This window comes from Echiichthys vipera, assembly GCF_963691815.1.
Source record: "Echiichthys vipera genome assembly, chromosome: 18".
Taxonomy (NCBI): Eukaryota; Metazoa; Chordata; class Actinopteri; order Perciformes; family Trachinidae; genus Echiichthys; species Echiichthys vipera.
Genome location: NC_139843.1, coordinates 3,808,504 through 3,835,840, shown reverse-complemented (window position 1 = coordinate 3,835,840; position 27,337 = coordinate 3,808,504). Strand labels below are relative to the sequence as shown.

The window sequence follows — 27,337 nt, the reverse complement described above, 5'->3', positions numbered from 1 at the left end:
GTTTTGACACGTTCACAGTATTTGTACAGCACCTCAACCTGCTTCAGAATAAAAAAAAATGAGATTTTAAAACAACAAAATGGGATCTTTAATATCTGTCTACTTTATAATAGATACAAGGGAACTGAGAATTAGACATTTCAGAATCAGAATCACTTTCATTTGCCAAATGCATCAACGGACACAGGAATTATCCAGCGTTTAACAAAGAAATTAAACAGTAAAATGCACATCGCTCTAAAAGACATGATTTTAAAAACAAGTCCTGATAATAAGAACATTAAAATAAGGTAATTATATATGCATTGCATGATTTCAGGTTAATTTCACAGCCATATTTATGTATTTAATGACCATATCCATCTATTTCCCACTGATTTAATTATATTCCCCACTTCTAAAACCGACTCCCTTGTTTGTGTCCTTGTGTAAATGAGTTTTTTATTAAATAATAATAAACATCTCGCACCTGTAAACCCAGAATACCTCCACAGACACTCTCCACGTGGCGGCAGTGTGCAACAAGCGGAGCCCCGGTGCAGCGCGTTGGAGGACCGGGGAAGAAGAAGGGGCGCACACAATGCACTGCACGGCTGACAAGGGTTGTGTCGCCCTGATTTTCACCATAAATTTACAATTCAGTGGAAACTTGTGAAGCAGCAGCAGCGGAGCCGTTCACAACCATCCCCGTATGTATTTGCACTCTTTGGATTTAGTGAGAATAAGAGGTTTTTTGCTTGGAAACGTCGGCGAGTGGTGCAACTAATCCTAGAACATTTGGATTACACCAGCAGTGAGGGCTGCATGAAGGAGCTGCCCAGCCCGACGGGGGCTCGGCCGACACCCATGGAAATCGACACCGAGGCTTTTGATATTTGGGCCTTGATTTTTTTTTTTCCTTCTTTATAACGGAGGTGGAATGAAAGTGTAAAGAAACGAGATATTAGTATATAACGGTCGATTGGCTGTTAAAAAAAATTAAAAAATCCTCCAGCTTCCTTTTATATCAAACCGAAAAGGTTCTTGTTTGTTAACGTTACGTCTTTCACGTTTACGTCTTTTACGTTTACGTCTTTTACGTTACGTATTTTCTTTTGATGTGACGCGAACTCAACCGTTACTAACGGCCATCAACATTTTCGGCAGTTGAAACATTAGCTCTCTCTAAACTGCGGGGTTATTCTTTTAGTTAGCTTCACGGTAACCTACCCGGCTTGTCAAGTCTTTTTCCGGACACGTTTTAAAATAATTTAGTTTATTTTTTTAGCTTCGCCGGGCTGAATATATTGTAACGTAGCGAGTTAGCCGTGTAGCTACATGCTAACAAAATGAGCTATCTGGGTTATCGTTTTTCCTAATAAATTCGTGAGCGTGTGCAAAAAACGCGAGAGTTGCACTGACGCCAACGTTGGCGTGATTTTCATTTAGAAATTAATCTATTGACATTTCTTCCTGCTTTTGTTCGTAACACAACTAGTCTTTTTGTTTTGTTTACATGCGCGTAACTTATGTGGTTGTAATGTTAGCCTTTTGAGGGACACAGCCAGCTATAATGTCCTGACATTTGTGTGTTTTTAAATCCTCCATGTGGAGCTGCGTTTGCGTTCAGATTCACTGAAATGACACTAAAATTTCGCCGAAAGAAAGGCACTGATGCCGGCAGACTGTTGTTGTCAGAGGACGGTGAATAATAGCCACTGGTTCCTTTAACGCCATTTTAAACAGGGGCTCCCTGCGAGGAGGCCTGTGTGGTGGTGGTTTGTTAGCGGTTCGGTGCCTTCAAACCGGACCCGGGACTCGAATAAAAGTGCCTTTGGTGTCAAACGAGGTTTTTGAACATGGAGGGCCCGAGCCGGAGCACTGGATTCAGGCAGAGCCGGCGGTCCCGTTCACAGCGCGACAGGGAGCGGCGGCGGAGGAGAGTGGTGGACCTGGCCGAGGAGCGGGCCACATCCCTGTCCTCGGGCTCCGATCGGGAGGCTCGTGGTGGGACGAACAATGTGCTGGGTCCCGGGGGTGGGAGAGAATGCCGGCCCGGCTTTGGGAGACACAGGCCTCCGCGCCGGAGGAAGAGAGAGTCGGTGTCCTGCGAGGAAGACATCATCGATGGCTTCGCTATAGCGAGCTTTGTCAGCCTGGAGGCACTGGAGGTAATATCGCTATTTTACACCCAGCTGTCACAGAACTATATAATTAAAAATAACATTTATTCATATTGCTATTGTCAAAACATGTTACAAAGTGCTCCACAAGACAATAAAACATACATGTTGCATAACCTAAGGACTAATAATTGACTACATACATTTACTTATATCACAATTATGCATTTATTTATTTCACTGAATTTAATGTTACAATTTTAAAGGGGTTTCTATTTTATAATTCTGTATTTATTTATTTCAGGGGAGTTTATTTGGCATTCACACTGGTTGATCTGACTCAAAACAAGTTGTTGTTTGTGCATGTTAATAGGCAGTTTTACAACATAACCTACTGAAAGATGATTTAGTTGAAGTCCCAGGCAGATTAACTAATATAAGAGATTATTTTATCGTCAGCAGATTGCCACAATTGGGCCACATGCATACATATGTATTATGTATTAAGGCTCTAAATGCTTGGTGGAAAACAACTAATGCTGATCTTATAATGAGCCACGTTAGTTTCCTTTCTTGTCTTTGTTTTCCACAGTACTTTATAAGAAAAAACAATACATTTATTTATACAGCCCCTTTCAAAACAGATGTCACAAAGTGCTTCACAAGACATTAAAACAAATAAATGAAACAAGCAGGTAATTATTCAAACATTGCAGCATCTATAATGGTAAAACAAGGCAAAACTAATGTATATACATTAATGTGTACATGTCATGTATACATATAAACAGACGCATACATATCTGGACGGGAATTTGATATTATCATCTTCCAGTGGAGATTTATCATGATACACAATAACAAACACAGACTGACTCAACTTTATTATTACAGTCTGATGGTAAGTATTTTGAGTTAATATTTTCCACTAGGATGAGAAAAAACGTATTCATTACGTCTTTAATTCACACAGGAGTATAATAAAATAGGTATTACCATATGGTTATTTCCTATAGACTATTGAATTACAAGAAAACATGCCATATATCGTTATCGAGACATCAAATTACCTATCGGGATAGAAGATTTTGGCCATATTGTTCAGCCCTAACCCATACACACATTCTTTACCACACAAATACATAAAATATAAAACTGTTGGATCACTTTTTCAAGAAGCACAATCCTTTCCTCTAGTTTGTGATTGATGTCGTGTATGATTGACTACTTTTCCTCTTTACTCCTCTCCTTCGCGTCAAGTCATGCACTCTTCCCTCCAGCTAAAGGTGTGAAAAGGGTTTCAGATTGAACTCCTCAACTCTTGACACTGTTCCTGGTTTAGGAAAAAGAGCTATCCACTCCCAGGGCCAACCCCAAACCCCAAAGGCATTCCCTCTGATGGGTTCTGGAGAGGCCTCAATTATTCATGTTCTAATTCAATGAGGTGTTGATGAGCTGCCAAATGGCTTTTTAGACTAAGAAAGGAAAAACTAATCCATCAGAAATACGCTAAGTTAAGTATCACTGAAGAGCAAATATTCTGTTGTTTAAGGGTCCATTCACACAAGGATACGTTTCCCTGTAACGGCACAACTTTAGTATCGCTTTGCTCGACCATCCACACGTAGTCGCCGTTATCGGAGCCTGAAAACGCTCCTTTTTGTAAGCAGGTCCCAGAGAGGGAATATTTGAGAACCACTCGTTGTCGTCTGGACGGTGAAAGCTCATACTTTGTCGTCATGGCCCCACGTCCGACCTCTGACCCTGCGGCGTCACATAACAACAACAGTGCTGCTGCGTGAGAGGAGAGAGACGGACCCACAGACAGTTTACTGAACTGGACTCTGAGGGCGCACGTTTCATGGCTAAAGTCTAATTCTTTTGACAAGTGTGAGTGCAACCATACCGCGCCTCGTTACAGCGCCACATCCGGGCCTGGCATGTGTACTACAGCGTTTGAGTCGGTTTTCACTTTTTAAGAACGATGGAGAAAAGAGAGGTAGTTTTCGATCGTGTGGACGAACCCTAAGTACTACTTTAGACCTTCACCTAATATTTTACATTCCTAACTTTCTCAGATCAGTCGTCAATCAATCAAGACAGGAAAGGAAACTAAAGTGGCTCATTATCCGGCTGTTTAGACGCTACGTAACGCCCTTTCAAAATATGTTTTCCGGGTCAAAGCCTCGCATTTCTCCAACGCCGCGTTCCCCGTTGTTTGAACAGATCTGAGTTTTTAGAACGTAATTGTCATTTTACCTTTTTCTTATGGATGAAAAAGTGTCTAAATAATGGAAGAGGTGATCGTAATTGTTCACATGTTCGGCAGTTGTGTCTGTTTTCTTTCCACGGAGCGTTTGGACCCAGGAAAAGGTGTCACGTCAGACTGAACAGCCATGCGTTTAAAGCTTTAACACGTCATTCGTATGTATGCATGTGGTATAACTGGTAATCTGATGATGAGAAAATGATCTCTAATATTAGTTCATATGCCTTCGAGGGAGTCTGAAGACGTTTGCATTTGACTAAATTATTTGGGAGTAGGTCATGGTAACGCTGCTTATTTACATGCACAAACGGTCTCCTGGGTATCCTGAGTTTCCAGTCAAATCAACCAGTGAATGTCAAATGATGGCTGGTTAAACAGCCCAAAAGCTTAACTTAAATAAATACAACGTTTATAACTGGAATGTGGCAATTTCCTTTTCCAAATTTCTAACTTCCTGCCTCAATTCATTAACTGTAACTGCCCACAGTTATTCTCTAGAAGATGGATTCATTTCAAAACAACAAAGAAACACGTCCACCAATAAGACACACAAGCTTCATGTTGAGTTGCGTTTTATTTAGTCTTTATTCCAAATGCAGGTATCTTTTTAAGCTACTGTATTTTTCTGTACTTAACAACACAAACTTCCTCATTCACATTTTTTAATGCATTTAATTAGCAACTTGATGAGAAACTCTACAGAGTAGTTGTGGGATATATGCAGCAGCATTATCTTGTGTTTCCAAGATGTTAATTCATTGAATGTCACTTGTTATCTGCATTAATTTGGATCTAAGTGATCTTTAAATTTCACTAAATACAAACTGTCTCTTGGGGTTTGAAGACACGTTGTACTCAAACTCTCTGGTTGCGACTCTTTATAACCTCATCACACACTGGGTTTTCCTTTTTTAATTATTTAATTTTAATGATTTTAGACGGCCTAAATAGGTAATGCTTTCCATTAAAAGTATTTTATGAAGCACAGATGCCTTTTCTTTCTTTCCTAACTTGTTTATCTCCTCACATTTATCTTCTAACCCCTTGAGGTATTTTGTTATTGTGGGCATTTGTCAGAGGTATTGATTAAACCCTAAAGTTGCCTTTCTTTTTAACGCTATAAGTTGTTTTTTTGTGTTAAATGACGCGTGAACATATTAGAATCACGGCGTTCAATACAGAACAACCACAAAATACAGTCTGAAAACACACCGTATAATCGAGTCGACACGCAAACAGCTGAAGCCTCGTGCAGCTCGTTGTGTCGCATTACATCATTCTGGTGTTTCTGTTTTCGCCGTCACTCAGAGTAGAAACTACAGAAATCAGGTCTGTCAGGGAATTAATCGCCATGAAGCTAGCCTATGGTCTTTGCCCTCAGGCGTACGCAGTCATGCTTGCTGCCAGACATGTAAACACTGATTACCTTTCTTCTTTTTATCAGATGGACTGCTCTTTGAAGCCCAGTCAGCGCACTGATATGCTGGGAAGGAGGAACAAGGGGAAGAGGGGGCCGGAGGAGAACGGCGGAGGGCCGCTGTCGGAGCCGGAGGAAGGAGCCCCGCACAGCTACTCCAGCAGCTGTTGGAAGAGTAGAAACAAGAGGAGAAAGATAGAGGTGAACCGCACGTTATGACGCCACTGGGTTTGAATGTTTTGATTGGATCCAGCTTCAATGTTGCCACGTTAGATGTTGAACTAATTCTTCATCAAATAGAAGTGTTTGCATTTCTGTCATGCTTCTGACCTTTTATATCCTGCCACTGAAAATGAGCCAGTCATACTGGTTTACAACACCTATCATTCAAGGGAGGTTTTGTTATTTAAACATGGTGCATGGTGATTCCTCCGAACCAGGAAAGATAGTTTTATGTAATGGCTTCAACTGATTCTACATTTAGCCTTTGTTAAAACCTATTTTAAATACTATATATTAGTTTTATTTAAAGATGGATGGTGCTCTTTTGTATCTACACATGTCAAGAAAGGAAAATTCACATCATTACAAAAGCACCCACACTAGTGGTAGTGATAGTTACAGAAATAAAAATGGAGTAAATAATGTAGTTAACTGTACAGCAGTAAATAAGATGGACAATAACGGCTGTGAAATACATTTGTCTGCTCCATTTGTACCTTATTCATAATAACTGCGATTGCAAAATCAACAACACCAGTGACTTATTATAGCTTAAGTAAGATAGTTTGCTGTTTACATGTAAAACTCTTTATTTGCTGAACCAAAGTAAGAAAACAGAACCAGATGAGTGGAGTCAAAAACCATGGTGGTTTATAACATTACCCGGTGTTTTAGCTTAAAGTTTCTATAAAGTTCATCCAGGTTTTCCAGTAAAACTCAAATTTAGCTTGTTCGAGCCTGAGAATGAATGTTAAAGTACTATATATTCTTTTTGTCCTAGGGGCACCCTTTGGAGACTGGCTACATTGTAAGTTTCTTATGTTATAGTGAACATGATGACGTACAAATGCACTGATTTAAAGTGGGACATTGGCTGAAACTTTTAAATTATTTAAATCTGAGGTTTTCTTTCCTGTTTGTCTTCTTTCAGTGTGACACTGAGAGCGATACAGGAGACAAGGTGTGTACTGCTTATTAACTATTCACCCATTAATTGCAGGTTCGTCTTATTAGGTAATGACTGTGCGTTTGTAGTGCTTGCCTGTGGGAACTAGGGACGTCGGGATTAACCGATTTTTGCCATAACTGTGGTTGCGTAACCGTGCAGTTTCATAACTGTAAGAATTGTAGAAGCTATGATTTCTGATGTGTCCTGATTCCTGCATTGTTGTTTGTTTTGGTGTTTGCATTGTTTGTGTGTGACAGATTATCAAAAGGCACTGATACACACACTGAAATCATTTCAGCTACGTTTAGATTACAAATAAATTTAATATTTAAATACATTTTACACTTTTGCATTAAAATATTAACATAGGCAACACGCGGCATAATAAAAACACCATTTAAATATTGATGAAATAATGTTTTTAGTCCACACTAAAAGCTTAATGATTAACAGGATTCATTTTAAAATAATAAGAATTATTGTTTTATATTTGGTTTATTTGTAAAGCTGAACAGTATTTACTTTAATTCAAACAGTGTAATTAAACACGGTTTTAACGATAATTCAAATTTGAAATGATAATACTCTTTATCTGGGATTATACCGCAGTTTATCAATAAAATGGTAAATGTTTCATCCCATCCAGCTTTATATCTCCAAACTGAGCAGAGAGTTGTAGAAGGTGGATGTCCAATTTGCAAAGCGCTGCGTCTAAAAGTGACCGCAAAGGGTCCAACACCGTGAATGTGCTCAAACATCTTTGGCATTTGTAAACATATTTAACAGATGTATAAGGTCATACAGTAGACAGTCACATATGCAACCGTGGTAAGAAATAGCTGTTTGATATGTGGAGGTGTGTTTTTTTTTTTTGTATAAATGAAATTAAATCTTTGCTTTGTGTCGTCATCCAGGCCTCCGACAACGACATGGACCCAGTCTTCACAGTCAGCACGAGGAAAGGTACGAGAAATTCATTCATATTCATATTCATCAGACAGTGAGCTGACGTGTCATAAACTCATATTTGGAACTTAACAGAAGATTAGCGTGGATTGTTTTCATTCCTGTATCGTCACATTTTTATTTAATGGGACACCTGCGCTGAATTATCTACAACCGTCAAAGGCTCAGAATAAACTGTGCCGTGTATTGATGTGATATGAAATGAAACATCTATTATGTGGGTCCTTGTGGGTTTAGTCGAACCAGTTCTCACGGTCCTTTTTTTTTTAGAAATATCTATTAAGATCTAAAATCGGGACCTGTGAAGACTTCTTGGTTGGGTTTGGTGTCCCTCTCTGTAAATGTTGCATTTCTCACCCTTAAGGTCTTTGCACTTGAAGTCCGTACGCACAGTAACCTTGAAGACCGTGTGATGTGTTTTTATCACTCAATTTGGTGCGAAATTCACAAGACAAAATGCCGCCCTTACACGTCACTCTCCTTTATCCTCTATTTCATCCCTCTCCTCGTCATCTGACCTGTTGAAATTCCCGTAGTCCAAAATCTGAGTTATGAAACAACACTTTCAGTTCTGCGTATGTTCCTCGTAAAGTGCTTTCTGCTGGGAGATAAAGTAATCAATCAGTTCATCAGATGGTTTGGATGACGGCGTTTGAATGTGCGGTGGCTCCGAGTGCTCAAACACAGAAAATCAAACCTGTTCTGAAAACTTGAGTGACTGACAAAAGTTTTCGAGAGTCAGCGTGTAAATGTGATTGACACGACGTGAGGTTGTATTTATTTTAAAACGTGCGACAATTTCAGACAGAAAATCCAGTGTGTTAAGGCTTTTTCACCTGTGCTGAAATGTGCAGGAAAGTCAAAATGCTGACTGATATTCTCTTCTTTAGTTGTGGAGCCCGCCCCCTCCAACATGGCTACGTCTATGGGCAAACTGTGCCCGCCTCTCCTGGCCCGCATCTCGCGCTTGATGGTGACCCCGAGAGTATCTGGCCTGGAGCGAAGCCAGGAGAAAAACTTGGAGCAGCATTTCCCAGAACCTGTTACTTCTTCTACCTCTACTGCCCCTTTCTCTCGCCTGCCTTCCCCGGTTACCGCCTCAGGCCCGGTCCCCAGGTCCAGCCCGTTCAACGGCAACGGCAGCCGCCACAACGGCAGCCCGCCGCTCTCCAAACCCAAACCCTTCCTCACTTTGCCTGGGCGGTCTCACTCCATCTACAACATCAACAGGTATTTAAATTATGAAAACCTTTTCAGTATGTTCTTTTTTTTCATCATGCTGCTTTGATTCATTATTTATTCATTGTTTATCCTTTTTCTCCTCAGGAGCAACACCCCAATCAAACCTCCCTCATCTGCTTCATCTGTTGCGTCTGCTTCGTCCTCCATGCGCCCCCCGACTCCCTCCACCAGTGTGTCGCTGCCCTACTTCAGGGGCTCAGGATCCTCAGGGCCCCTCCGACCCCCATCCCGAGCCAGCTCCGGGGCCTTGTTCACATCCTCACCCGGCCTTCCTCCACCTCCACCTCTGCTACAAGGTCCTGGCCACTCATCAGCAGCAGGTACGGTCGACAACAGGAATGCTTCTTTTCACTTCTGTCGGTTTCAGTGGTTCTTGGGAACACAATGACTCATATGTGACTCAAATTAACCAAACCCAGACTTCCTCTGGTGGTTGTCTGGGTTCGTCTGGGGTGATGAGGAAGTTGTATATCAATGAACGGAGGTCTGATCACGTCAGCGCTGCAAGTATTGTGTAAAGCAAAGGCTGCATGTTGCACTGTTTAAGTAGCGCCTTAAAATACACAAACGTGTTATTCGTGTGTGTTAAATAAGTCTCCAACTTTCATCTTTATCTAATCTATCAACTATTGAAACAAGTAATCGATTATTCCGATAACAAATCTACTCAGTGGCTCTTCTAATGTACGTATCACATCAACCCTGTCGTTCACAAGCGTGTTATCGACACATACGTTTTCTTTTTAGTCTTTTGGGAAACAATGAAAATCTATCAAATATCTTTTTCCTTAATAAAAGGAAATTAAAATGTATCTTCATAAAAAAGGACACTAGGTGTTTCAATCTTAGTATTTTTTTTAAACTACAAGGTTCAAGGTTAATAAATAAAAAATAAAAAAAATAAAATCGTACGTAGAAATCTGGGGAAACAGCTCTGTTAATAAGAAATGTTACACGTGGTGTTTATTCAAAGATCCACAGCTTTTATTGTTACCTAAACTGCCATTTTGCTGCTTTAAGCTACAAATCTCATGGCGCTGCAGTAATTTACAAACACAAAATACAGAAAGGTACGCATGTGAATGGGAAAACAAACGTGCGGTACAATTGTAGAAGCGTGAGATCAAGCGTGAGCAGATTCTCACCTTCACTCACGCCAAGCTGTGGTATGAATTGTTTTATTTTCAGTAATTCACTTTATTTATTTACTCCCTTTTTTTATTTCCCGCCCTGTAGACCAAGAATTACTGCGTCAGAACCTAAACTCACACTTCTTGAACTCACAAGAGCGCGAGGGCAGACGCAGCGTCCCGGGGGCTGAAAATAACGCAGCAGCTGCGGGCCGCTCCACTCCTGGCGGTCCATCGGCATCGAACTCTGCATCGGGTTCATCAGGCCGGACGTCTCAGAACCAGCCGAGCATCCCGCCTCTGGCCTTCCAGTTCCATCAACACAACCACCAGCACCAACACACGCACACGCACCAACACTTCACGCCCTTCCTGCACCCCACGGCTACCGCACCACCTCTGGTGAGATGCTCTCTGTTTTTCTGCTGAACATCTGTGTCGAACTTGAAATTCCAGTGTGGCTGGAATGTAGACACGGTTCAGTTTTGAGATGTTTAACCCTCACACTGCTTTTGTTTTCGTTTTTTAGTTTGATAAGTATGCAGGCAAAATGGACGGACTGTACCGACACCCTGTGAGTACTTTATGTAATCTTACTGATTTTAATTTGGTGATGATAGTTTACAACTTAATATATTTAATCATAAAACAAGCTTGAGTACGTTTCAGCTCAGTTTTATAACCTTTAACATTCGAATCAATAACTACATTTAAAGTATAAAACATTTAACTTCCTCAGCCTTTCTGTGTTCTTTAAACTGTGTGTGTTTGTGTGTGTGTGTGTGTGTGTGTGTGTCATGGTAGTTCTTCCCGCAATACCCGCCGCCCTCAGTGCCGAGTATCCAGCCCGTGATTCCTCCCACTGGGCCTTTCAGCTCCTTGCAAGGAGCGTTTCAGCCAAAGGTGAGAAAAACTCTTTCCCCGTCTTTGTATTACTTAATCCAGGGCAGCAGCTAGACGTCATATTGTCCGGGGAGGTCTCACATTACCTGGTGTAATTATTGTCTGGACAGCAGAAATGAGTGAGTAGAAAGGACATTGAACTGTTGTCTGTGGTCATTTGACTAGTTCAAAAGAAAATGGCAGTTGTTGCTAGTTGTTACGGTAACAACACACGTCAGCGGGGGGCGTTAAATGTGCAGCAGCTCATTGGGAAGCAGCTCAGGAGACATATCTGGAGTGAGGCGGTTAGACCAAACTTCAGTGGCCGAACATCTCGCCTGAGCAGCGTGTTTGTGTCGCTAGTGCTTTTTTTTTTTCTCGCCTACTTTCACCGTGACAGGCAGGCGTCCACAGTGAAAGGTCATTCACTCAACCCTTTCTATTTCGTTTCTGTGGACAGAGTTTAACCTTTTACGTCCAAAACAAACATCACCGACATTTGTAATTAAATGAAACATTCTATTATTTATGGCCATTATCTTAATATACAGTAGAAAGGCCGGGGCGAGCTGCAGCAGTTTCAGCGAGGCAGCACCATGCACTGCTCATGCAAGATACGTGGCTCGGTCATTAAAGTGTACTCCCGGCACAAAATCATCGCATGGTCTTTTTCGACTCTTACATACATCGAATAAGCCATCGAGACAGTTTTTTTTGTGTAACAACTGTTAACGGAGAAATCCAGGAGAGTCGCTACGGCCGGACATGGCTAACAGTGATTAGCTCGGGGCAGTACAGTGAAGGCATTCAAAGGTCTTTTTTAACCACTAATACTGCTGAAAATAACAGCAAACCTCTGCAGCAGCATGAGAAGAGTCCCTACACACAAAACAAAGCAGCTATGGGCTCCTTCCTTTGGGACTGACTTTGCTAATCCACTGTTATGGACTTTACTATGAGAGGAGCTGGTACAGGGGCCAGTTGGTAAGTCTTTAAAACACTCTTTAAATAAACTCTGGCTTCACTAACTACGCTGTTGGTGCTTTGTTTTTCGTCCGGCTGTTAGCGACTCTCCAGGATGTCTCTGTTCACAGTTGTTGCACGTCTTGATGGCTTATTTGATGAATGTCGGAGCCAAAAAAAGACCAGGGGATGATTTTGCGCTGGAATTGCACTTTAAACCCGCTGTTGGGCTCATTTTCTATAACCAATGCAGCATTAAACAACGGTGGAACCAGCAGTTGACTGGATAACTAAGTAGCTGGCTTGCCAACTTCACCAAGTTGCTTTCTACGCTGTGAAAACTCTTAGGATTAACAGTGAGTTGTTAAATTTGACTCATTAAGAGGTTGGCTCTCTATGCCTCGTACGTTACTGCTACTCTGCTCATTCGCCCTTTACTGCAAAGCCTCACCTCTGCGACCTTCAGGTAACAGTACCCGTATAAATGGCCGCCACACAGACCGTCCTGCTGCATCGATTTGAATGGAAATGTCCTTTCTACTCATTCTATTTCTATGGTCTCGACCTTGACTCATACTGGAAAGGAATAACCTCAGACGTTAACCAGGTGTAGAGCAGCAGGTTATGGCTCATTTGTTGTGTACTATGTGTTTGTGACAGTCTCTTGTCCCTCAGGGAGCGGGTCCGGATTTAACCGCACGGCTCGGGGTTGTGCCTCACCACCTGCAGCCCAAAGACCCCAGGGTAAGAACAACATGCTTACACAGAACCTGCAGTCTGCATCATCACTCAAGAGATATCCTCCTTTTTGTTTGCATAGGACTGTTTAGATTCAGACAGACCAAAGTTTAGACTAGGAAGTGCTGCAACACGGGCCCAGTCAGTGCAGTAAAGAGTGCAAAACTATTCCCGATAAAGAGTGAGACATGTGGATTAAAAGTGTCTTTACACTTCTGCTTTCTTGTAGCTAACTGATCCATTTGGGACATCGTCGAAAATCAGTAATGTAAGCAAAAAACAGATGTTTTTGAACCCCTTGGCTCCTTAAAACCTTCAGCCTTTTTTACTCTCTCACTGCTTCATTCACTCTTTGCACTAATCTCACTTGTAGTCTCGACTGCTACTGGTCTACTCTCTGCCCCCGCACACCCAGTTAGATATTCCAGAAGACAGAAATGATTCTGTGTGTAATGTATGTCGTTGGTCTCTCCCCTCACTATTTGAGCAAAGGCTTTAAAGGTGTACAGTCAAGATTCATGTATGACAAACGTCTGTGTTGTTTTTCCTCTGCAGAAACCAGGGAAGTGGTGTGCTATGCATGTATATGTGGCCTGGATGATTCTAAGCCATCAGAAAAAAGTGAAGGTACTTGTTACAGTTGAATTACATTTAGAGAGTAAAACCATAAGGTAGTTATACCCCAGTGACGTATTCACTCAGCAGACAGAGGAAGGTACAAACACCTGGCTCACCTTTAAACCCATCTCTTCCAGCTGATGCAGGCTGATCCTCACAAGTTGGACTTCCGTAGTGACCTGCTGTCCCGTCTTCCTGGAGCTGGAGGACTGGGGCCCATGGGAGGAGCCCTGCCTCCCACTCATGACTTGACCAGACCTCCCAGTCTCTTCTCAGCTGCAGGTGCATGTCTAAACATTTTAGTCTCTTAAAGGCAGAATGAGTAAGATGTTCCTATGTAGACTAGAGCCCCTTTCACACAAACACTGCAAATATGAAATGATTTAGAGATTACCCGACTAAGTCAGAGTTTACCGTCCCTGCTCCCGACTACAAAGACTGTTTGTTTAATCTCTAAGTGAGCCCATGTGTGCGAATACAGCTGCTGATTCCCCAATGTGTTCACTGAGAGCGAATGAGCGGTAAACAACAATTACTAACAATTACCAATTACTAAGACGGCAACAAAAATTAGTACTACAGGACTACAGATGCAAATTAGCAGCTTTGCTATAATTCGGCAATAATAATTACAGAGATAGGTAAATATCAATGTTCATTAATGTGCACTGTTTATCCAAAAATAAAGAATTATTATTATTAATAATAATAAAAAACACAGTGGTTAGAGCAGTCGCCCCATATAAAGAGGCTGAAGGTCCTTGAGGCAGTGGTTACCGAATCCGGCCTGCAGCCCTTTGCTGCCTGTCTCTTCTCTCTCTTACCCCATTTCCTGTCTGTCCTATCTGATAAACGCTTGAAAAACTGCACTAAATTCAGGAGATTCAGGCACCTGTCGTGAGGGCCGACACCAAAATCACCAGGTAAAGTCAAAGAACAGCAAGAGACCGTTTCTGATCAAATGACGAACTGGGTCCGTCGGTGTAATTCCTGTTAAATTCTCCCGTTCTGTTTCTAAAGAAATCAATAATTTGACAAAACATTGATTTCAACAGAAAGCTAATGTTGGCTGAAATTAAATTTACCGGACCTCCTGATGATCCCGCTTGATGATCGTGCTCATTGAGACCACAACTGCGTCCAAAACAGCGGTCTGCCATCCAGAAATAACAAACCATAGAGTGGCGTAATTAAACAATCAGAATCAGAAGTATTCATTAAAGTCATGTATTAAAAAACTCACCACCAAAAATAAAAAAGCAAATATAGCGATCCGAAATGCCAAATTGACAAAGCTCGTTCCAAAATGAGAATCTGGGGTTGGATTTCACACAGTTGCGAGCACTGAAGAGGAGGGGATGAAGAGCAACCACGGTCAGGGGGCGTGCACTTCTGATGCGGCTACACCGCGGACAAACTTTGAATATTGTGTTTACAGACTGCAACGGACAAATCCTCCTCATTCTGCCTTCAACAACAGCTGACAGAGTGAATTTAATGTTGATGTGACGACTTGAAGTTGTGTAACGTGCTGCATGACTAAAAGAAGGTATTCGGACTGTCTGGGATGTTTTTCCCTGAGTGTTTTAGTATTTCACGACTGCACGCGTGATTTCCTGTCGTCCTGTCCTCACATCCCTGACGTCTGACTGCATTCCTGTGTTGAGTCACAGCATGAAGTGTGTGAGAAGCTCGATGCGTCTGATTTGATGAGTTGTGACATTTTTCTTTTTACTACTACTTCTTTCCCTCAGGGGGAGTCAATCCGTCCTCCTCTCCTTTCATCTCTCCATCAACGCCCCACTCCTCTTTCCTCCCACCAACTGCACACTTGGGTAAGAGCGGCTTCTAAAGGCACATCTGTACACCACAACCACTGGCTGTCACTTTGATTCACCCACTACAGATCTGACTTTGACCTTTCATAAATGACTTAAACCCGTGTGAAATGTTTGTATCAGCACAGCTTTTCAGACGTTTACCTGCGTTTGTGTTTTAGATCCGTACGGTCGATCCCCCCCCTTCACCCCACTGGGAGCCCTTGGTTCTGGTGCCTTTGGAGGACTCGGCAGCCCGACACTGGGTCAGTATTACAGTATGTCTACTCTTGAAACGCGCGGCCTAAAGGATGGGTTCAGATATTTTTCAAGTCAGTCTTAATTGAATCTTCACATCATTTGTCTGTTGAAAGAGTAAGTGGTCGTTCAGACAGGTGGTGCGTAGCTTCAGCTCCAGGTACAGTTGAAAACATAAAATGAAATCCAGTTTGACTAATAGATCTGTGAATTTGAAACGTATCAGAGGCCTTAATATTGCATGTTGGTTTAGGATTCTATGACACAGGATTTTCCAACTCAACGATTCTTTTATCACAAGAGAAACAGTAAAAAAAATACAGCTTCCACTTCAAGTAAAAGTAAGTAATTAACCATCTCCTGTGGACTGGTTTCATTCAATCTAATAAGGGGACTGCGTTTTTGGGGTCTTCAAAAAGTCTTATTGGTGGGACTCATTCCTCCTCTTCATCCTCACCATGAAGTGATCCATTTCGAAATGGGGGATAAAATCTACATTCATGTTCAGCCAGCGCTAATATGAGGAACAGCAAGAGAATCGGTTGTTTGTGACTAAATTATGAACGGGCTACATTACCGCGGTGTAATCCACATCATGTCCTGCCTCCTGCACACCCCTCGTTCTCAAGTGAGAACGCAATCGACACGGAGAATCTCCTGCTGCGTGCCACATGTGAGAGAGGGAAATTTGTCAGACATTCAGAGTTCATTTGAGAAATCGGCTTCAGTTTCTTCATCCTGGCTGTGTCGGTGTTGTTGTTTTTAACTGCTGGGGTTGTGCTACAAACCCAGATGCAACCACCAGGAGAAAATGCTGTCTGGGGAAGCTGGCAGAGGGAATCATGTACTAAAAAGACTTCAGGAGAAACTCTGTGGCTTTTGGTCTTACTCTGCTGAAGCCTCATAATCATTTCATCTGAAATTTACTGGCAAGGAATCACATCACAGCCAGTAAGGAAAGAGGGAATAATTACAGCAACCAATAAATCAACATACTGTACGTGATGGCAGAATGAGTATTGTATAAAGACAGACTTCATTCATTCATCTTCAACCGCTTGTCCCTGTCGGGGTCTCGGGGGGCTGGAGCCGATCCCAGCTGACATCGGGCATGAGGCGGGGTCCACCCTGGACAGGACGCCAGTCTATCGCAGGGCACATAGAGACAAACAGAGACAGACAACCATTCACACCTACGGGTGATTTAGAGTCATCAATGAACCGAACACCTGCACGTCTTTGGACTGTGGGAGGAAACCGGAGAACCCGGAGAAAACCCACGCAGACACGGGGAGAACACCCACGCAGACACGGGGAGAACATGCAAACTCCACACAGAAGGGCCCAGGCCGATAAAGACAGACTTGAAAAATGCAAACCTATCCTTTAAGTCAAAGAACTCTGTCTTTACAGGAACAGTCTATACAGGCGTGTTAAACAGTATTTAGGTTCATCTTGTGACTTGTGAAAAGTTCACTGGTTGCCTTTGATTGAGTCAGAAAGTGTGGGTGGAAAATAATTAGTCCTCTCACCCACGTAGTGCAATATTTAATGTTTTTGAATTCATAAATCAGTAACACATCCGTCTGAGTGGGTGAATACATCGTAAGATTGGCACATTAACTGTGATTGGAGAAGCTCTCCGCACTCTGCTAATGACTAATGACGATGAGCTTGTTGCGGCTTGTCACGTCTCACCGTCGCCGCTCGACATCGTGAATCAAGTCTGTTCAAAATGGAGCCGGCGTACGAGAAGGCATTTTTACACCATGACTCTCATGGCGTCACACTTGGCTTGTTAATGAAAAAGGGTTCTTGTGGGTGCTAGAAATCCTTGAAAAGGAGGCTTTAAAGGTTTGAGAAGTCAAAAGATGTCAAGTCTACTTAGAACAGGTGACACATTTTGAAACATGAACCTTTGTTGTGATTTCCTTCCACATAATTTTGGTTGTTTATGGCACAGTAACATCTAGTTTAACATGCTGAAGTGCAATAATCTGTAGACAGTGTGTTCTTTATATAAATATGTACTCTACCACCGCTGTAAGGTGCTGTAAAAGCTTGAAAATGCACTTTGGAAAAGGTGTAGAAACCCTGATGTATATACGTTTTGCACTGGTTTCTTTGTTGCAAAATTACATCATATGTTTAGATCCTATTATTGTGGATTTAACAAGTTATTTTAAAATACTGTTAAAGGTAGTTGCTACTTCTACGGTTTCACACGTTCAGCAGCTGATCTGTGGTTTGAGTTGTAAAGCTAACTGTTAGTTTATTTAGTTCCTGTTTTGAATACTGCTTTTCTCATGATCAAATAATTGCGGCTGGTTATCTTCCTCTCATTCTGATCAACAGATAATTCACATTGAGAGGGAGACAGATATTGTGAGTGGTGCGCGGTTTAATTGTAGGATGTGAGCATCCATAAACAAAACAACTAACCGTTTCTTTTTCCCCTCTAACTAACTCAACATTTAAGTCTCCTCTGAAGTCAAAACAACTACAGTGGATATTTAGTGAGGAACTGAGATCTGGTTCTGCTTTATCACAGCTCTTAACACGACCTCCCTCCTGACTGTGATCTGGGCCTGCCATTGTTTTTTATTGTTCAAATATTTTCCTGTTGAATATTAGGGCTGTCCTCCATTTAAAGAAACTCTTAGTCGACTCACACTCATACGATCGAATCGATTTGTGGATTTAATGAACAAATTTTGTAAAACGTTTCACACCAAGCAGCAACAGATCTTTGTCCAGAAATTCACACGGAAATTTATGAAAAGTGGTTTAGTGGGTTCTTATGAATGCCTGAACACTTTAGTGGGTTCTTATGAATGCCTGAACACTTTAGTGGGTTCTCATGAATGCCTGAACACTTTAGTGGGTTCTTATGAATGCCTGAACACTTTAGTGGGTTCTCATGAATGCCTGAACACTTTAGTGGGTTCTTATGAATGCCTGAACACTTTAGTGGGTTCTCATGAATGCCTGAACACTTTAGTGGGTTCTCATGAATGCCTGAACACTTTAGTGGGTTCTTATGAATGCCTGAACACTTTAGTGGGTTCTCATGAATGCCTGAACATTTTAGTGGGTTCTCATGAATGCCTGAACACTTTAGTGGGTTCTCATGAATGCCTGAACACTTTAGTGGGTTCTCATGAATGCCTGAACATTTTAGTGGGTTCTCATGAATGCCTGAACACTTTAGTGGGTTCTCATGAATGCCTGAACACTTTAGTGGGTTCTTATGAATGCCTGAACACTTTAGTGGGTTCTTATGAATGCCTGCACATTTTAGTGGGTTCTCATGAATGCCTGAACACTTTAGTGGGTTCTCATGAATGCCTGAACACTTTAGTGGGTTCTTATGAATGCCTGAACACTTTAGTGGGTTCTTATGAATGCCTGAACACTTTAGTGGGTTCTCATGAATGCCTGAACACTTTAGTGGGTTCTTATGAATGCCTGAACACTTTAGTGGGTTCTCATGAATGCCTGAACACTTTAGTGGGTTCTTATGAATGCCTGAACACTTTAGTGGGTTCTTATGAATGCCTGAACACTTTAGTGGGTTCTTATGAATGCCTGCACATTTTAGTGGGTTCTCATGAATGCCTGAACACTTTAGTGGGTTCTCATGAATGCCTGAACACTTTAGTGGGTTCTTATGAATGCCTGAACATTTTAGTGGGTTCTCATGAATGCCTGAACACTTTAGTGGGTTCTCATGAATGCCTGAACACTTTAGTGGGTTCTTATGAATGCCTGAACATTTTAGTGGGTTCTCATGAATGCCTGAACACTTTAGTGGGTTCTTATGAATGCCTGAACACTTTAGTGGGTTCTCATGAATGCCTGAACACTTTAGTGGGTTCTCATGAATGCCTGAACACTTTAGTGGGTTCTTATGAATGCCTGAACATTTTAGTGGGTTCTCATGAATGCCTGAACATTTTAGTGGGTTCTTATGAATGCCTGAACACTTTAGTGGGTTCTTATGAATGCCTGAACACTTTAGTGGGTTCTCATGAATGCCTGAACACTTTAGTGGGTTCTTATGAATGCCTGAACACTTTAGTGGGTTCTTATGAATGCCTGAACACTTTAGTGGGTTCTTATGAATGCCTGCACATTTTAGTGGGTTCTCATGAATGCCTGAACACTTTAGTGGGTTCTCATGAATGCCTGAACACTTTAGTGGGTTCTTATGAATGCCTGAACATTTTAGTGGGTTCTCATGAATGCCTGAACACTTTAGTGGGTTCTTATGAATGCCTGAACACTTTAGTGGGTTCTCATGAATGCCTGAACACTTTAGTGGGTTCTTATGAATGCCTGAACATTTTAGTGGGTTCTCATGAATGCCTGAACACTTTAGTGGGTTCTTATGAATGCCTGAACATTTTAGTGGGTTCTCATGAATGCCTGAACACTTTAGTGGGTTCTCATGAATGCCTGAACACTTTAGTGGGTTCTTATGAATGCCTGAACATTTTAGTGGGTTCTCATGAATGCCTGAACACTTTAGTGGGTTCTTATGAATGCCTGCACACTCGGGAAAACTATTCAGATGTATATTGTTTGTTTTTATATTATGTTTGACCAATGAATCAAGAAATTAACCTACAAGAAAAAAAAAGTAAATGCATGCGTACAAAAGGCTGATTGTTCAGAGACTAATAACTGAGTTACAGTCATGTCTGTGTGTCTGTGAGACCTTACCACATGTGTATTTATTGGTTTATTTCAGGGACATTGTACAATGGCTCACTTACAGTTTGACTGTTGATTAGTTACCAAAGAGGCTAGTTTGCGTCAGTGGTCCCCGACCAGATGTTCAAAAGGCTTCTTAAAATTACAACAATAAAATGCATGTTTGCGTCACTGAAGCTCATTTAAGTGTTGAAAGGAGATCCGTCGTCTGTGTTTTAACAGACTGGAGAGAAGTTTGAAATTTATAAAGTCTTATTAGCTCCTTTTATTCTGTCCTCACTAACCACATATATGATATATAACATATAAGTAAACAATGTGGAGCTGCGCTTAACCTTATACAGACAAACAATAACCTCACCGGAATATCTACAATTTCCTAAATGTATTTCTGAGTGAATCAGGTTAGAAACAAGATTAAGAATCTGACCAAGCGCTCAGTGAAGTTACGTTTGTCACCTGACAGTTTTGTTTTTCACGGGCGTTGGTCAGTCAGCACAAAGTGTTGACGGTAAATACTGCGCCGTAAACGTCCCATAACTTTGTGTTTTCTCCGTCATGACTCACTGCTTCTCTCCCGTTTTTATAGCACAGCTACATCTCAGCTGTCACTGTCACAGACATGCTGTGATTGGCTGTGTCACTGATATACAAGCTCAAGGTTGGATGCATCCATTTTAGTCGGAGCAAAGTACAAAAACTGGAAGAAGTCCAAATAAAAGTCCCAATAGGAAAGCATAAACATTTTTGTCAAATTGGAAAAGATAGTTGTGTTGGAACAAGTCGGCCAAGGTCGGAGAGGTAATGAATTAATAAAGCCCGGTGCCAAACTGTCAATCAAAGGGTTAGAAGGTGTCGTACTGCAGAAATCTTTATGTTGCATGATCCTCTTGTGCCATTATTGATTGCAGACGTGTATGTGCACCCTTCTATGTGCGGTAACAGAAGTTACGGCAGTACGAGTAAGTTTGGAGTTTAAAAAATGTGCTTTTGTTTCTTCAGAGTCCTGATCGCAGGGTAACATTAGATGCTAACAGCTAAGAATATGTCTTTCCTGTCCACAGCAGGATCTGTCTTTGGCCCTAAAGATTCACCAGCTAACGTGGTTGGAGGTTTGCCCGGACCCAACCATCACGACCCGTGGAACCGTCTGCACGGCGGCCCGTCTGGGTTCGCTCCTGGCCCCAGCTGGGCCAAAGGGCCAGACAAGCGGGATGAGAGGGACAGAGCGAAGGACATGGAGAGGAGAGACATCCCCCACATCAAGGATGAGAAGGACAGGTAGGACATTCAGCTGGTTTCAGATTTAAGGGATGTGTTGGCATAAAGGACCCAGATTACCTCAGGCGGTCCCGTGCCCACAGATCTCGGTCAGGTGAAAATGAGCAGCCTAAAATAATCTACAACACATATTTCCTCTGATCTCTGTACATCTCGGTAGCAAAATCAAGTTTTAATCTACAGTGAAAGGTATAGGTACATTTCCCCATATTAAAACGCCCTACATATTTAAGATCTTGGTGGTTTTGAACAGGATGAGGGGTTTTAGTCGTCGGATGTCTGGATCTGAAGTTATCAAAGAAATGAGCTGAGCAAACGATAGCAGATGATTTTGAAACCTCTTCATTCAGTGATTTAGAGGAGGAGACCTCTGTGGTAAAAACCTGAACACTGAATATAACCTAACATGACTTGAAGACTATAACTCCCATGATCCCACGCTGCTACTTCACCGTGTCATCACACGCTTGTTTTGTTCTTCTTCTTTGCTTTTGAGACTCCTAGTGGCAGAAAATTACATATTAGGCATTTAAGCTTTTGTTAAAATACATCCTTTATAAACAGTTTATGTATTTATAACTGTTACACAGTTTACTAGTAAAAAAAACTGCAGTTAAAATGATGAATATATGGATCTATATGAATTATTTCCATTATCTAACTGTTGTGCACGTTGTGTTTTGCAGAGACAACATGCTGTACGGCCGACAACCTGTGAGAATGTCTCCAGTTGCACCTTCCTTCAAGCCCCGCAGTAGCACGCCGGTCTCCCACATTAACGGCCACAGCAGTGCCCTGGGGGGCGGCACTGGGCCTATCGAGGACCTGACACGCAGCCTAAGTAGAGACAGAGACAGAGACCGCGAGCGGGACAGAGATGGGGACAAGAGGCCGCAGCAGACAGTGTCTTCACGGGGACCTCCTGTTGGCTCTTCATCTTTAGTAGCAGACCGGGACAGACCGCGGTCTTCCTCATCTTCTGTCCTCACCACTCCCCCGCCCTCCAACCGCTCAGCCCCATCTCCTATGGACCATTACCCCCGCCCGATGGGCCCGACAGCACACAGCCACCACAACGAACCCTCACACTCCCAAAGAGACGGTAACCTCCCTTCTTCCTCCGCAGCGTCTGCCTCTGTCACTTCTTTGTCTCATGCCAAGAAGTCTGACCGGACCACAACGCCCGTCTCCAAACCTCTGCTGCTTCTCCCGCCGGTCAAAGTTAAAGAGGAGCGGAAAGAGGAGCCGGAGCATATCCCCATCACGCTGCCTCCCCCGGCACCCAACCACAGCTTCGAACGCCCCAACAGCCATCCACACCACCATCGCTCTGGTACCCCTTCCTCTTTATCACTGACTCCTACTCCTGGTGTTCCCCTCATGCCACCCGCTCCAAACCCTGCCTCCCACCACAACCTGTCCCTGCTGGACCGCTCCAGGGCCATTGAGGCGTATCTTGGGAGCACAGGTGCTGCAGGTTTGGTAATGGGTCCAGGAGGAGACCGTTTCCACCACGGTCCGGGCCAAGGACCGTCACAGGGTCCACACAGCTTCACCTGGGACCCCTGGAGGGAGCTGGCGGCTCAGCAGCAACATCAGCATCGTCGGGAGGCTTTGGCACTTCGGTCAGACCCTCACCTAGCGCTGCGATCCGATCCACATCTGGCCCGACTGCTCCAGCATCAGCGCATTCTGGAGGCAGAGAGGTGTGCGGCCGTAGCAGCTGCGGCCGCTGCAGCCAACCCTCACCACCCTCCGACATCTACCTCTTCTGCCTCCAACTCTGCTGTCCGCCAGGAGTTCGGCCTAATGGCGCATCACTTCGACCGCCCTCATCACCTCGGACCCCCAGGAGGAGGACTGATGGATGAGGAGCAGCGTGCCCAGATTTTGAGGGAAGACTTTGAGCGGGCTCGCTACTTCGGGATGCACCCACACATCCCTCCTGGCGCTCACCTCTCAAACCCCTCCCATGCTGCTACTGCTGCTCACCTGGAGCAGCTCCACCCTGGCCTTCTCTCCCACTCGCTCCAACACGGAGCCTCTCATGCTTCCCAGCACCACGCTGGCCTCTTCGCCCGTCTCGGCCATCTAAACCCACAGCACGTGCCCAACGGCATCCTGGCAAAGACCCCCGCAGGCTTGGTGGGAGCTCTGGCGGTGGGGGCGCCGCCTCCACTCATTCCGTCCATGACCAGCCGGTCGTCCACACCTCCTCGTAGACTCGGAGGGCCAGGTGATCTGGCGGCACTGTACGGCGCCCACAAAGACGGAGAGTCCAGATAGTACAGGGACAACACTGGAGGAGATTAAGGGAAAAGTCAGGATCACTGTGCTGCTCTCAACCTGCCCCCCTTTTCCTCTTGCAGACTACTAAACCCTGCCCCTCCCAGTTACACAACCACACCAGCTCCAGTCCCCCCCAGAAAGAGGGGTCCCCATGACTGGCTGGAGGTTTATGGAAGGGCGGGGAAACGCAAGACTCATCAGTGTGACTCGGAATATGCGCAATGGTTCTATCAGTGCAATTTAAAGGTACAAGGTTTCTGTGCATCCTTGGTGTATTTTTATTTTATACTGGCTGTTGGTTATAACAGAAGTCAGTTGTTGAAAGCTGTGGGAGGAGGCAGGCGACGGCTTTTCGTTCATTTGTCACATAAAAATATGACCCATGCTTTTTTCAGCGAGCCTTTTGTTCCGGGTGGATTGGAAATGACTTCCAGAGGGATGTACACTGTGAACACAACGTCATGGGTTCATCCCCAAGCTTGGTTTAACTCATAGGATATTAATATTATTATTATTATAAAGCCTTCTCCTGCATAAATCAGCCCTGATTAGGTATCGTGGATGAGGGTCTTTAGAAATAGTGGTAAAAGTGGTGCTCTCTGTTCCGTCTCGGTGTCTTCTTGTCCTTGTGCAAAGACAGATTAATGATCGGTGAGCATCGCACCTCACTTTCCTCCTGCTTTACCCAAAAATCCAACCCCCTCAGCTTCACAGATAATGAGATTCAACCTTTTTTTTTGTTTTCGGGGGCTTGTTTTTGTTTTGTTTTCTCCAAAGGACGAATGGCGAGATGAACTGTGCTACACTGTGTGAGTGAACACAGTATTTTTTAGAGCTTCCTGTAACTGTTTCCCACTCTCCTCATGACTATATGAGCAGGACCAGATTATAGTAGTCTAGAGAAATTGCCTTTGTAATTATTATTCTCAACATTAATTATCTTCTATAATAATAAATATATTCACTGTTATGTTATTTGTCTTTGTTTCGGGTATCCACCAGTACTCTCTCCCCCCTCTCCCCCGGGTAGTTTTCAAATCGTGCAGAAGACAAAACGAGAGGCGTCTGCGTCACAGAAAACTGTTTTAATGCTCGTGAACATTAAACCGTCTCCATCCCGCGACCTCCCTCCCTCCCTCCCTCCCGCCCCCTCCGAGGATCTCATCTACGACTTTATTACGCTGAGAGGGAGGTTTTGCCTGTGTGTCATTGGTTGTGTGTTATATCCATTTTGGGACTACGGGACTTGTACATTGAACTGTCGAGTTGTTTCATCAATAAAAATAAGTTATATACACGGATAAGTGGGACATCTGCTGAAGAACGGAAAAAAAGTATAAGGACTTGTGTCAGAGGACAACTAGACAGTGGGTATCCTGAGAGGGAAAAGACTGGGTCGATTATTTTAATATGACCATTTTATACCTTTCAAACCCCTCCCCTAGAGACCACAAAGATTAATTATTAAATGAATTGTTGTTTACTCTGTCGTGTGGGTCTTTTGTTCTGAGTCTGTTTAATATCGGGACGGCAACATGTGTCTGACAATTAGTTTTTTTTATCAGAAGATGAAGAAAACGAGCATTTTTACATTTAAAAAGTGATTTTTTTTTGCCTTTTTTTAATTAAAATTATGAATTTTCTGTCAGTTGTCTCACTGCTGAGTCACACAGTGTGGCAGATTATCATTAACACGTGAATTTAACATTTATTTATTATGCAAAAGGAAATAATCCTGCATTTAAAGGGAATGAGCAGGAAAAAGGGAAGTCTTTAATATTATTACGGCGCCTCGTGCATTTAATCAAAAGCAAAAATGCAGCGACCGGGAGAATTTGATTATGTTTAATTAAATATTGTTATTTACAAGTTTGAGGTACTTGAGTCTTTTACACTCAATCTCAGAGATAAAATACTTTTTTAAATTAAGATATTTGTTATAAATTAAACCTCCCAGTTACAAGTATTGATTAATAAATTAGTCTTAACTAGGAACATTTAATGGTTCCAGCTTCATATAAAAGTAATTTTGATGCAATTTCTCTCTATTTTCACTCATTTTACAAACCAATATAGAAAATATAATTTCTATAATTAAAAATAATCATTGGTCAAAACCTCAACCAACTATAACTATAAAATCTGCTTTTATACTTTGCATGAGTAATAATTAAATTAGTACTTGTAAAAAGTACTAATAATAATGCAGTGATTGAATATGTTGTATAATAAGGGGACATTTTAAAATACATTTTCCTTTTTTTTAAATTTATTTTTAAAATATTCATTGTGCAGTGTTGGCATAAGAAACAAAAGGATTAACAAATAGAAAAGTACAGGACAGAATAAAAAAATAAAGTTTATACAAATATGAACACGCCTAGTTTGTTATAAAATTATAAGATTTGCATAAATTAATCTTTTCAGAATATGTATTTAAATTTGCTTTTTTAGATATTTCATCTTATGAATATAAAATTTAGCTTCAGCAAATTAATTATTTTATTTTATTTATCATTTTCCTGATTATTCTTATATATTTTTACTTAAATCACATTTTCAATGCAGGACTAGTTTATTGTTTATTTTATTAAGTTGTTGGTAATTTTACTTCAATAAATTATCTTAATTCTGGTTTCATTACATCTAAAGATTAAACTATTAAAAAATGTTTTATATCTGAATTAATAAATGTATAAATAAATGCTTTATACATTTTTGTTCACCTACATTTATGCATTTAAATGTATATGTTAATTAGGTAGGAGGGCCCATTCATTTATTTATGCATGTATTTTATTCCTATATTTATTCACCCATTTATCAATGCATTTATTTATGTGTGCATTTATTTATTTATGTGTCAGTATAATAATTAGGTAGGAGGGCCCATTTATTTAATTATGCCTTTATTTTAATCTTGTATTTATTCATCCATTTATCTATGCATTTTTTTATTTATGCATTTGTTTTAATCCTGTATTTATTTGTATATTCATTTATTTTATTCCTATATTTATTTACCCATGTATTTATTTATGCATTTATTTAATTCCTTTATTCATTTACCCATTTATTTATTAATGCATTTATTTTATTCCTATATTTATTTATCTATTCATTTATGCATTTTTTTATTCCTTTATTTATTTACCCATTTATCCATCCATTTATTTATTTATTCATCCATTTATCTATGCATTTTTTTTATTATGCATTTGTTCTATTCCTGTATTTATTTATATATTCATTTATTTTATTCCTATATTTATTTACCCATTTATTTATTCATACATTTATTTATTTTATTCCTGTATTTATTTGCCTATTTATCCATACATTTATTTATTTGTGCATTTATTTTATTCCTGTATTTATTTATTAATTTACTTATGCATTTATTTATTTATTTATTTAGGCAAGACAGGTTTATTTCTTTAGCACAATTTAACAATGTAATCCAAAGTGCTTTACATAA

The 27,337-nt window shown here is 41.7% G+C and overlaps 1 protein-coding gene across 3 annotated transcripts; it reads left to right on the top strand.

Annotated features, from left to right (window-relative positions):
• Positions 1 to 617: 617 nt before the first annotated feature.
• Positions 618 to 25,305, top strand: fbrs (fibrosin). 3 transcript variants are annotated; one of them, XM_083933275.1, is made up of 18 exons: positions 618 to 2,150; positions 5,816 to 5,989; positions 6,792 to 6,818; positions 6,942 to 6,971; positions 7,874 to 7,922; positions 8,816 to 9,155; positions 9,252 to 9,487; positions 10,404 to 10,699; positions 10,827 to 10,871; positions 11,102 to 11,200; positions 12,818 to 12,886; positions 13,110 to 13,148; positions 13,436 to 13,507; positions 13,636 to 13,780; positions 15,253 to 15,333; positions 15,498 to 15,581; positions 21,357 to 21,570; positions 22,257 to 25,305. In XM_083933275.1, the coding sequence occupies exons 1-18, from the start codon at positions 1,839 to 1,841 to the stop codon at positions 23,854 to 23,856; spliced, it is 3,912 nt and encodes a 1,303-aa protein (XP_083789401.1). In that variant the 5' UTR covers positions 618 to 1,838; the 3' UTR covers positions 23,857 to 25,305. The 3 variants fall into 3 exon arrangements, with proteins under 3 accessions (XP_083789401.1, XP_083789400.1, XP_083789402.1); XM_083933274.1 differs by having other exon boundaries at positions 21,354 to 21,570; XM_083933276.1 differs by lacking the exon at positions 13,110 to 13,148 and having other exon boundaries at positions 21,354 to 21,570.
• Positions 25,306 to 27,337: the final 2,032 nt, after the last annotated feature.

What these genes read in the sequence shown, in the direction of transcription:
- fbrs (XM_083933274.1), top strand. Translation starts at nt 1,839, where the DNA reads ATGGAGGGCCCGAGCCGGAGCACTGGATTCAGGCAGAGCCGGCGGTCC. An exon ending in ACAAGAGGAGAAAGATAGAG is followed by an intron (nt 5,990 to 6,791) that starts GTGAACCGCACG and finishes TTTTTGTCCTAG; the next exon opens with GGGCACCCTTTGGAGACTGG. An exon ending in CTTTGGAGACTGGCTACATT is followed by an intron (nt 6,819 to 6,941) that starts GTAAGTTTCTTA and finishes GTCTTCTTTCAG; the next exon opens with TGTGACACTGAGAGCGATAC.